Raw genomic sequence first — 14,704 nt, forward strand, 5'->3', positions numbered from 1 at the left:
ATCCACCAATCATTAGCTTTGCTGCTGAAACTAAATCCTGGTGAAAATAGTGGGGATAAAACACATCAAGATTACTCAAGGGGCAGACAAACAACTATGAACTTGCATGGTGCATAATTTTGTATCCTCTTGAATCTTGATCGGTCATCTTTCTGGTTTTTTGGGGGTTGCACTATTTTTGCAAACCAAAAGCTAGCTCATACTGGTGCCCTACTGACAAAATCAGTCAAACACAAAACATCAAAATATGGCAGAAATGAACATATTTAATCACAAAAGACCTGCCCATTAACAGAGCCTCTTGCCGTTCTGTATTAATTAGAACAGGGACAGAGGACTAGTGATTACGAGATCTTCTGATGAGATGAAAGAATCAAGACTCTCAACCAGGAAATAACAATACAACCAGAATAAAAAGGAATTTAGCATCATTGTCTTGTTCACCATTACTGTCCAGGAACTTGAATAATATAAGTTGATTGAGCCTCATTCTCAGAAATATCTGCTTTTTTTGGTGAGGGAGCAGCAGTGGGAGAAGTTTTTTGGAGACAGAAGCACTTCTAGACAGAAACTCAGCGAGGCTGGAGATATTGATGAGGGTGGTGAGGCAGAGAGCGCACCAGACACCGCAGGTATAGGATAATCTCCTGTAACCTCTTCAATACGGCCTCATCCATGTAGTCAACATCCTGAATGGTAAGTTGGTGGAAGTTGACAGTTTCCTCAGTACGTTGCTTGGTGGTTGTGAACAATTGATATGAAATAACTAGAGGTATCTGTGGTGGTCGTCTAATTCTTTCTTTTCCAGGATCAAGTATTTATACTTGTTCTGGATGTATACCTTGTGCATCACTTTTATGATCTAGCTATGACATCAAACATATATATATATATATATATATATATATATATATATAAATTCACAACTAGCTAGTATATATTTCAATTTTAAAGATATGTAGGTTGCCAGAAGATTCAGGTACCTAAACAAAATAAAGATATAATATAATAAACATTTTATTGTAGGGCACCCTGCTTACAATAGACCTGTAATGAATATTGTTATTTGAATCTAAGCGCCCAAATAATTAGCTGGCTAGTGAGAGTTGAGCGCTTTCATATAAAATGTTCTTCTAAGTAATTGTCCCGTAGATCCTATATCTACTTATATGAAGAAGAAATCATGTATGGAGGGGGATTCTTATTTGTACAGATAGTACTTTGAACTTCGATCGAGCATGAAGAAATTAAAGATACTTCGTTGTTGTGCCGGATCGGTCCCTCAATGTTCGATCAAGTAAAAGTCATATGTATTAACAAGCTGAATTCCAGTCGAGGTTAAAAATATAAAAGATGAGATGCATATATCGCACCACAGATTGGGGCACATGGATCCAAATAGGACTACATATTAACTAGCTATATATCACAGATAAATATATGTATCTGAAATCTGATCTGAATACAAAGGCGAGCAGAGCATGCATTTAACTTTTTTTCATAGTTTCGTCTTGTAGTGACATTTGGGTTGGGAAAGATTCCGATAGGCAGGATGGATATCCAGATCGCAAGTGGTGTAGCTGACGACGTGAATACTAAAAAAGAGTATGCGCACTTTGCCAGCAACTCTTATGTAATTTTGAAAAGGCACCGTACCAGAGCTGACGTCGGAATAGAAAGTGGAGTTTGCGAGGAGGCGATCGGCCATTAAGCTGAGGGTAAAGTTGAAAGAACGGGTGTGGCGGGCGCCAATTTTGCCAGCGGTTATGGGGACCTGGCCGACGTCGTTGCCTCTGTACCTCAGGAACGCAGTGCTGTTTGTGTACTTGAAGCCCACCATGTTGGGGTTCTTGATGGAGATGCCTACATCAAGGGTTAAGTTGAACACCAATCTCACTCTAGCTATGTCCAGTGAAAAGTCCAGGTCCTGTAGAGCAACGGAATGGACAGTCATCATAGGACGCTTCACCTTGAAAACTGTGAGCCCCAGAATTAGAAATAACAAGCCAAAAATGATCATAACTAGGAACGTCGCCCACAGGCATATTCTGTTCTTTCTCCCGCCGGGCAGTCTGGGAGACGGAGACCACATTAGATCAGCGTATCCTCTGTCCTATGCTGTCTCTTGATGATGACGACTCTACTTCCATATGTATTTTCTATATCTTAGTAGTACGTTTCAAAAGGAACAATGAGGAATGTGCATTATTTACTATATGACGACTTACGTAATCTTGAATTAGGATAATTAGGCCGAAATCAAGTTGTAGTAAACAGCAAAGCCTAGCTAGCTTGGAGGCGAGCTGCAATTAATTAGGATCCTCCCAGTAGCATTTATAATTCCTTCTAGTTATTTTGAGTTTGGACGGGGAATTTGACCTGACGAGAGGTTTTAAATCAACAATTTCAAATGATCCATTAATAGATTGATGATAAAAAACATAGTTCAAAATTCATAATGTATCATTTGACCTGACGAGAGGTTTTAAATCAACAATTTCAAATGATCCACTAATAGATTGATGATAAAAAACATAGTTCAAAATTCATAATGTATCATTTGACCTGACGAGAGGTTTTAAATCAACAATTTCAAATGATCCACTAATAGATTGATGATAAAAAACATAGTTCAAAATTCATAATGTATCCCAAACTTTTTAAGTTATTCAAATAGGTCAATTTCTAATCCATTATGAATTTGAAATACATAACACACTATCTTTAACTTTAGATGGAATCTTTTTTAAGTTCTCCATTCTATATTGTTTATGTTAATCTTTATTAAAATGGACATAAATTATATGATCAACGAATTTATTATCATGAGACCAACAAAGGATCATTGAAGCAACAGTTTTTCATCCTTCTCATATTATTAACATCTCGTGTAGATCTAAAGAAGATGGAAGTAAATAAACAAAAGATGGTAATATATATTTTGCTTATTTTTGTAATACTTAATGCAAGATCAAATATGAAATTGGAAAACAAAATTGATAATAGAACCGCCATTCCTGCTCCAATTAATTAAGCACAGCCGGCCTCAGTAACACCAAGGGGCTAGCTATATTAGGTGCTAAAAAGCAAGTTGTATTTCAAATTATGTTGTAGTTTTTAGTCCATTTAATATATATATATGTTCTACTGTATAAAAAGGACATTGTAGATTTTATTAAATAATACATATATCATGTATATATTAAATGAACTAAAAAAGTACAATTAAATTTGAAATAGGCGATTCAATCTGACTAAAAACGGAGTAGAGCAAGATATGGGGAAAAAAAAAAGATGTAGAAAAAAAATTACAATTGAAGTTTTATACACTATTTAAGGGTTAATATGATTTTAGGTCCTTAACTATTGTACTTAATTGAAAAAAAAAAGAAATTCTATATGGATTAAATAACGCTCTCTTCTCTTATATTTACCTCTTCTAATTTTATCAACCCTTTAGTTTAATTTAGTTTTTTATTTTTATTCTTCTTCACAATCAAAAACCCCCTTATTTTTATTTATTTTTACTTTTGAAGGAATTAATATAAAACAAATCACTGTGAACTCGACCCTACTCATCACTTTCACAAGTTTTTAGTAGGATAATATTTTTTGTGGATTCGACACCCATCATCACGGCCGACCCACCTATTCACAATAACGGTACGGTTCAAACTCCAATGGCTAGTCAGTGTAATCAATCTCCTGAAAAGTACGTGGCAAGGCGTGAGCTGCCTCCTCAGTAAGTAAAACCAAGAAATATACATATATATGTCGCAAGTCAAATATAACACAATCATATCAACCAACTAATATTCGTTAAATAATACCAATATATATAAAGAAATCATAAATGCTCATAATCATATATCAGTTTCCAACATAATAGTGACGTTTTAGTTTATTTTCTTAGGATGTTGCTTAACCAAACTAGAAGCATCACTCAATGGCTTTACTGGCTATCATCCTCATCTCAATCATAATATTTTTTTTTTACTCGATATCACACAACACACAGCTTGTATGATAACCTACCAATACTGATACCACACAACACATAGCTCGTATGATATCTCCATCATCAATAATATCATACAGCATACAGCTCGTATGATATGTCACATCATCTCCACTAATTAATGACAACACATAACTCGCCATTAGTCATATTATCATAAGCCATTGTAGTATGCCTCCTCCCAGTTAGGTAAGCCTTCTTTTATTCTAATTCACAACAACAATATCATTAACTTTATTATTCAATTCTATTTCATAATTATTTTCTCATCAATAACTTTCCAATTCGATTTCATTCACCAATCAATTATAAGACCACATAATCATTTATCTCATTCTGTACAATACAACCACATATAACACGTATAACAATTTCATTGATATCAAGGTAAGGCAACAAATAGTCCACGATCAAATATATAAACAACCAATATACTATATCCACATATATAGATATAAATCTAAGTTTATGGTCATATATATAAGCAACCAATATATATAATACTACACATATAAATATATATATATATATACATAAATTAATTAGTTATACTAACCTCAAATATCAAAATATTTCAATTAACACAAGAAACTGCTCAACCCTCTATTTTGTTGTCATATCTTATAATAATGTATTATGCGTATAATCAATATATTGAGAATATCATAAACTCTAAGTAAAATATTATATAATATTCGTACGTTTTTCATCAATCTTGTAACATTTCATCTATATTGAAATTCGAACATCTGTTCCATTTTCTTTAAATAACTCCACTTTATAAGCATCTCAAGTATATATTTAATTTATCAACTAACTCATAAGAATTTGTTGAATAAAACCCATTATATCTTTATAACTATCGTTTTTAATAACATTCCTGAATTAAATTATCATTAAGAACCTCATTTTCTTTTTTAATAACATAATATTTCTTAAATATAATTTTCAAAATATTTTTATAATTTTTCTATCAATTTCTCGCTACTATATAATTTAATTAAACACCAATACATAGAATTACATATTTGGTTAATAAGTCCAATGAAATTGTGTAAATTAACTATAATAACAATTAAATCTAACAAATTTAATAATTTAACTAACTATAATATTTTTATACCAAATGTGATGTTTAATTCGACACTAATTTAAATAGTCAAACTCATAAAATATTTCGATTAAATAATACACAAATCAATATAAATAATATTTAATAGACGGTCTAATTAAATAATATAATTATATAAATTAATAAAAATTAAAATTAAAAAATGCATACCTGTTTCGCCTTTGTGTGTGATTGAGTGTGTGTGTGAATTTGTGTGTTTGTGTGAAGTGTGTGAGTGAATATATATAGGTGGATGAGGCGGTAGGTGGCCCATCCCATGTGCTGCACACCCCTTCTCATATACTTATTATTGTTATTTTTTAATTTTTATAATTATCATTATATTCTTCTTAATTTCTGAATTAATATAATTTTTTTTTTTCAAATTCAAATTTAATCTCTAATTAATATATTTTACTTTTAACCTATAATTTATTTACTATTTACTTAAATTTCATAAATATTTATCAATTAATCTTATAATATGAATTAAAATTTTGTGGATGTTACAATAGCCATATATAAGTATGGTATCTTATATAAAAAGATGGTGCTCTGGGAGTTTACAAAAGTCAAAACATGTAGATACTTGATCGAGGAATTTACAAAAGCAAACACAATTCATAACAAAAGCAAGAAGCCAAAATAAAAAAGACGAAAGGTTCTATCTGCTAATTTTGTAGGAATCAGAATCCATATGCTATTCCGATCAGCCTGGGTATCTTTAAGCTATAGGAAAGTCCTCAGACGTTACAACTAGCACAATAATCAGGAGAATTGTATCAAACCATGAAGCATACCAGGTTTCACCCATGTTATTGTTTTAAGAGTTGAATTGAAAGAGATTTATAAATTAGTGGTCTCTCACTTTTGCAGCATTACTTGGAGTTTATTGAACAACTGGACTAAATCTGGCTCTCATACAGAGAGAAAGTGTGGAAATGAGAGAAGGTATTATGAAGATAAGACATATGTGTCAGGTGATCGATTGACTTGAAACTCTTGAAGGTAAGATGCATGAAACCTACAGTTATGACATTCAAAGCATATTTTAGCAGGTGGTTACGGGTCTAATCTGATTATCAGGTTGCAGAAGATTTGGTAACCTGATGCTCACTGAACCTTCTATAAGATAATGAGGATGGTGTTTTTTCCTGCTATTTTCTGTATTTGTTTTTCATGTAGAACAGAAAAAGGAAAAAACAAAAAAAAGAATATTGCCATGATCACAGGCAGATGCCAGCGTGGTTAACTTTTCAATACCTGGAAGTAATGCCTTGACATTCTTGTAAGTATGTACAATGATAAATTAATCTGGCAGCAGTTAGTTTGTAGCAAAATATGAAGAGGAAATAATGATTCAAAATTTTGTTTTGTCAAGTAGCACCTTCGCTGCGCCCATCTGTCTCTGTGGTATTCTTTATCAATTTTTGTGTTACCTATTGTTTGGCATGTCTAATTATTTCAGCTACTTTTTACTTTTTCTCCTTTCTTTCTAGCTTTGTGATTAAAGCTGAGCTTAAATTTATTTTTAAATTGAATTGTTATTGTAGTTTTATAAAATAATTTTTTAAATTGTCGATTTTGTCAGATTTTAGTACTTATAATAAAAATATGACGTCGAGTCTAATAAAAATTAAAAAAAAAATAAAACAAGTGTTTGTATGTGGCAATCAAGAAAGATCAACATTATGTATCATAAACCACTAACGCTCTCCATAACTTTAAGTAAATTAAAATATAGGAACATATAGCAATCCAACAAGGAAATATTTAATTCAACAAAAGTCAAGGATCAATTACATATTAAATATATTATTAAGAAAGCATATCAAATTTAGTTGCATCCTCAATTGATATTTTATAATTAATACTAGGTAATATTCTAAATGCAATTGAAAATCTATAGGCAAAAGGCATCAAGACTGATTCTTCATTCTATGGATGCCATTCTGCACAAGCACAACTTAACTATTAGTATATAACACAAATAACCTTTCACAATTGTGACATTTATTAGTGTTTAATGTTAGCAAAAAATTAAAAAATTAAGTATCATAAAAAATACATTTAATCGTTCATACAAATTCAAACCTAATAAAGGTTCCTTTCAAATTAGTCGTATATGTCCGTTGATGTTGCATAAGAGCTTGATCCTTCTAATTTTGAAAACAACAAAATCATTATCAAATAAATTCAATAAATATTTAAAAGCATAGACTGAGAGAGAGTAAAAATAAAAGGCAGAAAGACAGAACAAAGATAGAAGGCAATAAGAAAGAAAAGAGACGAGGAAAAGGGGGAGAAAAATGTGGGAGAAAAAATGAATGAAAAAGTAAGGGAATGATCAAATAGGCTTAAAATTTGAATAGGCTTACAAAATTAAGTATATTATTTTTTTGTATAAAGTCCATATATATTTTATAAAAATCTTTAATAATATATGACTTTTAGGCTTCTATAATTTGAATATAGAATTATTCTAAAAAATAATTATTTTATCAAATTATTATATATATAATTTAAGAAGTTAATTCTGTACTTAGTAGTGCGGTTCGATTATTGACGAATTTTTTTTAAACTCAAATTAAAACCAAACTAATAGTGCTATGCAACTTTACAATAAATTTAGAATTGTTATTAACAAAACAATTCAATTTTATTTAGTTCGGGCGATTTTTAGCGGTTTGAATTTCTTTTGATCATCCCTAGCTTGTATCATGTTTGGAAAATGTGAAGTTGTGAAAATGAGTAGTGCAAACGGTGCATGGTCCAAGCCGTGTACTGGAAGCCTGGGAAGGGAAGATCTCTGGATCGGGAGGAAGCAATGTGGAAATAAGTAGAAGCGGAAAAGGTCCGAGAAGAAGAGAAGTTCAATTGTACGGGAGAAGCAACGGAAAGAAAACGAGTAGGAGCAGGGAAGTTGGGGAAGCCATGAGAAGTGACTAACTGCGCGTTAAATGAATAAGCAACCAGCTAATTCCGTACCACGCAGACTATGTGCAATTGGGCAGATTCAGGGTGGGCCATTATGTAGTTTGGCTACTTTCAACATTTCCTACAACAAGCAGTGTCCAAAAGAATCTAAAAATGCTAAGGGTGGCTATCCTAAGAATTAAATTCTAATCAATAATTCTAATAATGAAATGAAGCGGAGATAATCAACCCAACAAATCAATGCACGCTATTCCAGTTGATACTTTTCAAAGTCATGCTTTTTTAACATATTACTTTCAGGCAATAAAGAGATCCGTTGTATCACAGTGCTCTTCGTCCCCGAAGCAAGCATCATACAAAGCTTCAAGCAGACATGAGGCAGAAATTTCAGAAACAGAAGAAACTATATGAACATCCACGTATAACCGACTGTAAACATCTCTGCAGGTTGCAACTCTGATTTGTAACAAACATAAGCACAAAACCAACTTCCTTACATGACAATCAACAAGCTTGCATTCGCCATTATGATATAGGTCAGGTATAAAGCCGTAAATGTGCCCCATGCCCCATGCCCCAACAAAGTGAGCAGGCAGGAACATTGACACTACATACATCATGCAGGCAACTTTCTCATCTAACTCTGCATGCAGCAGGGCCACCTGGGGAGCAATTTGGATTGGAAGATCTACAACCAACACCAGTGCTGACAGTCCCAGTAAACCTGCGATGCATCCGGTAGTCTGGGATCCTTCCAGAGACAAATGGACTGCCACTACATAGGAGAGTAGGGGTTGAAGATGAAGATGAAGAGACATCATTACCACCATTGGATTGTAGAGGTTCCAAAGTCTCAACCACATCACTCATCAAGGGTCTAGCTTTTGGGTTTTGACTAAGACAATAGTATGCCAAACTGCAAGCTTTCTGGGCTGCCCTCACCGAGTACTGGTTCTCTAATCTAGGGTCTATAATTTGCAGCATTTTCCTCTTATCGTTTAGCTTTGGCCTCGCCCAATCTACCAGACTTTGTTCCTTGCTTGGCCGCGTCTTGTCCACGGACTTCCTTCCTGTCAACAGCTCCAGAAGAACTACTCCAAAGCTGTAGACATCGCTCCTGGCAGTAAGGTGCCCTGTGCAACTCATGCAGTTAAGTGAGTACATGCTTAAGTTCGAGGCTCATACATGCTCAGAGAAACACAAGTGTGAAACTACTGAATCTACACGCACGAGAAATTTTTGAAAGCAGTAGCAAATGTTATGGAGGAAAAGCAGAAAGAAACCTCTTGCATCTATCCTGGTGTGCTGATATCCCAGATTCAGTTTTCAATATACCACACACGAATCTACTGCTGCCTTGATGAATATAGGAAAAGGAATTATGTTCAACAGAGTTGAGCTATTAAAAACGAAATCTTTATATTATTAGTATTACCCGTTATATCTAAGAATGCTAACTTGAAAAGGTAATGCTTCCCTGAAGTGTGAATCTGATGTAAGATACGAATACAAAGATATGGAAGAATCTCTCTAGCTCTCTCCTATGTATCAGTTGCGGAATCCTTTCTCTTAGAAGACAGGTGATATATATGGAAAGAAGAAACATAACCAAAGCGAAACCTATTTGAACATGTAAATTCATACTTAGGAAAGGCCCACCTCACAGTCTGCCATTATGCCCTAATCAACATTCAATAAATCAAGCCTTCTGACTCTTGTTATTGAGATAAGATAGCATTACCATGCATATCTATATCTTTAACTAAGTTCAACTACTGGGGATCTATTTCAATAGCTGAGATTTATAAGATATTTTGGTGCAAGGAGACACCAGAGTTTTCAAGTCGTACCAGTCATGACATATTCAGGGGCAGCATATCCATAGGTACCCATTACTCGAGTTGATACATGGGTCTCATCACCTTGAGGCCCTGCTTTTGCAAGCCCAAAATCAGAGAGCTTGGCCATATAATCCTATAAAAAACAAAATTTGTGTAAATCATTCACCAGAAACAACACATTCAAAGTTGTAGGAATCAGATAAAGAGAGGTTACAATGAATAATTTGAATGACATCGCTTACAGAGTCTAGCAGAATATTAGAGGTTTTGAAGTCCCGGTAGATAACAGGCCTTTCAGCATTATGAAGGAAAGCAAGCCCTTTGGCTGCACCAAGAGCAATCATCATCCTTGTTGACCAAGATAATGGAACAGTTGCTTCTGGATGCCTCAGAAAATTCCGGTTAATCGCAGTCAGCAAAAAGTTAAACCAAAATAATGCTTTATGTTGATTGCCAAATAGCAGGTTGAATGTCCATGCCCACAAGTATAGAACTCATCATCAAGAGGTGGAGAAAAACACATGCAAGCATAAATATCATCCAGAAGGGTTCTACCAGTACAGAAGATTTAAACAAAGAGGATGATGACAGCTTTATGCAACCAAATGAAGTGCAGAAAAAATACAGTAGAAACATCACTAACAGGTGTACTAATGAGCCACCACAGCATCTGACTCAAATAATGATTTACTTCAGCATTATAGGGCAAGTGCCAAGCAAAAAGTTGTTCCCTGATTTCATTTATGATTAACATTTGGGCCACGAATGCACTTATCCATTTCAACACTCATCTAATGCCTAATCACAACTGAAGAAGTACAATTTAGATTTCAGGAGATTGGTCCAGATCTCCAAAATCAACGACAGCACCAGTTTTCTTATTTAGTCACTGCATAAAAAATGTAACGAGATGTACTCTTAGAGTAAGGCAAATATCCCCATCTAAACTCTTGTAGGAAGTCCCAGCTCAGGAAGCAAGTATCTGATTGTGATATCACAGAAGATGTGACAAGGGCTTTCCATAAGGGGGACAAATTATTATTTCAATTGATTCAGTTGATAAAGCAAGTAAATTACACCAAAATCAATAACAAGGGTAGCAGCAGCAGCAGCAAGAACGTGGCATTATTTGGAAAGAAATGGAACATACTTCGAAATAGGTGATTCTCAAGGCTTCCTCGAAACATGAATTCATAAACAAGTAACCTGTGATCATCCTCACAGCAATATCCAATCAACTTCACTAAATTAGGATGCCTGAGCTGCCCGAGGAAGTTGACCTCAGTCTGAAATAATGATTTACATATTAAGAAAAGGATTTTAGCCATGTTCATTAGGCAGTGGATAAAACATATGATGCACAGAATAGTACAGACAAGAGTTAAAAATAAGGACCCCAAAAAGAGATAGAAAACTCACTAGCCATTCTCGATGGCCTTGGAGGCCTTCCTTGTTAAGCACCTTGACAGCAACTGGGAGAGATTTGAGTCCGACCCTAACATTCTCATCAATGTAACCTTTGTAGACTGTTCCAAAACCACCTTCTCCAAGAATGTAGTCAGAACGGAAGCTCTTGGTGATAGTTTCGAGCTCAAAGAGCGTGAAAGCAATGACGTTGGTGTACAGCTGGGCGTTCTTGCGGAAGTCCTCAAAGTTGCGCGGCGTTGAAGGATCGCTCAGATCTGACGCGGAGCGGCTGTGCTTCTTATCTGCAGCTGGATTCCTTGTGGGTAATGACAAGACCTGGAGCTGCTGCTGAACTGTTCATTGTTTTCTATTTTAGCACTTTTTTTCAGGAATTTAACCATAATTTTGCAAAATACATGGAGACACAGAGACCTTTGCCAAAACAACTGTTAAAGATAATGAAAACCCTAAATACGACCCCTCCATTCAGGGTGACGGGTATAAGTAGTAGTAAGTACAGAATGTTTAAGGGCAACAATTTTACGGCAAGGTTGTTTTTCTCGAATCAAATTTAAAATTGGAGAGTAGAGAGAGACAAATAAATCAGTGTATTTGAAGAATCAACAAATGACTACTGGTTGAGAATGAATTTGACAAAAACCTAGATCTGGTGGGCGGAAGATGAAGATATTAGTTAGTAAAAATATAAAACTGAACCTTGATGTTGATGAGCAGTGGAGACGACGGCTGACTCTTCCCTAGTGCCGCAATTGCCCATCTTCTATGTTAGGCAGAAGAACTCCTCCGGGATCCCGTCTCATTCTTCGCCGCACGCCAGCCTTTCCTTTCTCTCCTTCCTTTCACAATTCTATTCACTCGTCTCTTTTGCTCCAACCTGTACGACTTTCTTCATTATTAATTCTTTTTTAAAATTATCATGGAAAAAATATTTTAGTCTTAGCCTAGTTGCCCCGGTCACACTCACGTATACTATGACTGGTAACTGAATTAAGCATGTGATAATTATTTATTTATACTATTATAAAAAAATATTTTTTAATTTTCACTCACAAATAACGATTTTTTATATTCTAACATCAAATTTCAAAATACTAATTATATCTTTAAATACTTATGTTAATACAATGATTTATACTTATTTTAAATAATTCACGTCATATTTTAATGGATGTCATATCAGGGGTTGTCGCTCAGATTGGATTGTTCGAGTCCCAATTGGACTTAAATAGATTCAAGTGGATGTGGTTGGATATTTTTTCTACTTTCTGGATTTCTGTTTATCGAACCCGATTTTACATAAATTAGGTCAGTTATAAGTGAGCCTGTCAATGGGCGAATATTACCCTATTCGAATTCGGACCCGTTTGATACTCACAGTTATGGTTCAAAGTTTCTATTTTCACGAGGACCCTAAAGGCAAAAATCGTTATTGTCATATAGGCAAAAGTCGCTATTGTCTCGAAACCCCCTAAATGGAACTTTCATTGAGATCCTCGTTGATAATGTCGCCCAAGAAACTTTACATCCCTTTGAAGTTGGTAAAAGACCGACTCCGGGACATGAAATATCCTTTGAGGCAACATCCCCTTATCAAATTCTTGAAACAATGTCCCCTCATAAAAATATTGGACTCGAAAAATTTTGCTCCCCCCTTCCGAAGTTGGTAAAAACCTAACTCCGAGGCATGAGCAAAAACATCCGTTGAGGCAACATCTGATAATGTATACTTAGAAATAGTAATTAGTGACTTAAAAAACAAAGAATGGATATTAAAGCTAATAAACAGTCAGGAGAGAAATGAAGTTAATTTTGTAAAGGATAGAACTAAGAATAAAAATTTTGATTATAAGTTTAGAAAGTATAAAAGTAGGATTAGAAGTAGAGGTAAAAGTTGGTATATGTCTAAATATAAGGAAGATTGACATAACGAAGATAGACAAAAAGAAAAAAGATTTTATAACTATGGAGGTAGATGACACTTTATAAAAGATTGTAAAAAGTGAAAGAAAAATAATGCAAAAGAAACTGCAAATGTATCTAAAGAAACTTCTGATGAAGTTTATATGATTTGTGATATTAATTCTGCTAAATCATCCCTGCATATAAATGATTGCTTTATTGACTCTGGTTGCACTTACCACATGGCTCCTTTTAAAGAAATATTAACAAACTATAAGTTGAAAAATTGGGTTCTGTCTCTATGACAAATGAAAAATTAAGTGATGTTCAAGGCCTTGGTGATGTTTGTTTGAATTTTGAGAATGGTTTCAATCTTACATGAAAAAATGTTAGACATGTCCCTGAATTATGTCATAATCTGATATCATGTGTTGCCATTGAGGAGGAAGGGCTAGAGGGAAAATGGGGTAAGGGTGCCATGAAGATCATGAAGAGTTCCCTCACTGTGTTTAAGACACAAAGAAAAAGTAACTTGTATGTTTGTTCTGTTAAGTATGATTTTGCTTGTTGTATCTGTCTTAAAAACAAATAAAACTGAATTGTGGCATAAAAGGTTAGGACAGTATGAAATGACTAGAAATGCTTCATAAAAATGTTGTTTTAAATGAAAAGTTTGATGATATGGATTTTTGTGATGACCAATTTTTGAAAAAACAACACAAAGTTCATTTTCCTGTTTTACCTTCCCTAAAACTCTCATAATCTTTCTGCATCTTAGATTATGTTTATGCTGATGTGTGGGGACCTGCTAACATTACAACACATAGTGAAAATAAATATTTTTTTTCAATAATTGATAATTTTTTCTAGGAAAGTTGTTGTTTCTTAATGAAGCAAAAATTTGAAATTTTTGAGAAATTAAAAAACTGGAAAGTTTATGTTGAAAACCAAACTAGTAAGAAATTGAAAGCATTAAGAATGGACAGTGGTCTGGAATTTTATAACCAGCAATTTTCTGATCTTTGAAAATAATTTGGTATTAAAAAGACATAAAACTGTTTCTTATGCTCCTCCGCAAAATGGTGTTGTTGAACGTATAAATAGAACTTTATTAAACAAAATAAGATGTCTATTAATAAGTTCTGGCTTGCCCAAAACTCTCTGGGGAGAAGCCATTTTGATTGTTGCTTATCTGATTAATCGTTCTCCTTTTGTTCCTTCGCTTGGTAAATTGCCAGAATGTGTTTGGTCTGGTAAAGATGTTGTTTTTTCTTCATTTTGCAGTTTTTGGATGTTCTGCATTTGTTTTGCAAAATAGTGATAAGCTTGATCCCAGCTCCCAATAATGCTTCTATTATTGACTATAAATGGATTTTCAAGATCAAACAAGAAAATGATGAAACACGTTTTAAAGCAAGATTAGTTGCAAAAGATTTTACTCAAAAGAAAGGAATTTGTTACACTGAATTT

The 14,704-nt window shown here is 33.9% G+C and overlaps 2 protein-coding genes and 1 long non-coding RNA gene across 3 annotated transcripts; 1 reads left to right on the forward strand and 2 right to left on the reverse strand.

Annotated features, from left to right (window-relative positions):
* Positions 1-1,338: 1,338 nt before the first annotated feature.
* Positions 1,339-3,641, reverse strand: LOC105161611 (late embryogenesis abundant protein At1g64065-like). Its single transcript, XM_088880583.1, has one exon. The coding sequence runs from the start codon at positions 2,090-2,092 to the stop codon at positions 1,499-1,501; it is 594 nt and encodes a 197-aa protein (XP_088736709.1). The 5' UTR covers positions 2,093-3,641; the 3' UTR covers positions 1,339-1,498.
* A 2,098-nt stretch (positions 3,642-5,739) lies between these two features.
* LOC148788221 (uncharacterized) lies at positions 5,740-6,503 on the forward strand. Its single transcript, XR_016065498.1, has 2 exons — positions 5,740-5,932; positions 6,006-6,503. It is a non-coding gene; the product is annotated as an uncharacterized LOC148788221 (long non-coding RNA).
* Positions 6,504-8,451: 1,948 nt separating this feature from the next.
* LOC105161494 (Protein kinase superfamily protein) lies at positions 8,452-12,226 on the reverse strand. The gene is made up of 6 exons (XM_011079192.3): positions 12,032-12,226; positions 11,327-11,667; positions 11,058-11,193; positions 10,150-10,286; positions 9,917-10,040; positions 8,452-9,199 (listed from the first exon to the last, which is right to left on the reverse strand). Exons 1-6 carry the CDS (start codon positions 12,090-12,092, stop codon positions 8,700-8,702), a joined length of 1,299 nt encoding a protein of 432 aa, XP_011077494.1. The 5' UTR covers positions 12,093-12,226; the 3' UTR covers positions 8,452-8,699.
* Between the last annotated feature and the right edge of the window lie 2,478 nt (positions 12,227-14,704).

Source organism: Sesamum indicum, linkage group LG5 (assembly GCF_026168435.1).
Source record: "Sesamum indicum cultivar Baizhima isolate 11 linkage group LG5, ASM2616843v1, whole genome shotgun sequence".
NCBI lineage: Eukaryota > Viridiplantae > Streptophyta > Magnoliopsida > Lamiales > Pedaliaceae > Sesamum > Sesamum indicum.

Coding starts and splice junctions, on each gene's coding strand:
- LOC105161494 (XM_011079192.3), bottom strand. CDS start 12,092: ATGGGCAATTGCGGCACTAGGGAAGAGTCAGCCGTCGTCTCCACTGCT. Junction 11,668..12,031: donor CACTGCTCATCAACATCAAG/GTTCAGTTTTAT, acceptor AACAATGAACAG/TTCAGCAGCAGCTCCAGGTC. Junction 10,287..11,057: donor TGAGAATCACCTATTTCGAA/GTATGTTCCATT, acceptor TGAGGCATCCAG/AAGCAACTGTTCCATTATCT.
- LOC105161611 (XM_088880583.1), bottom strand. CDS start 2,092: ATGTGGTCTCCGTCTCCCAGACTGCCCGGCGGGAGAAAGAACAGAATA.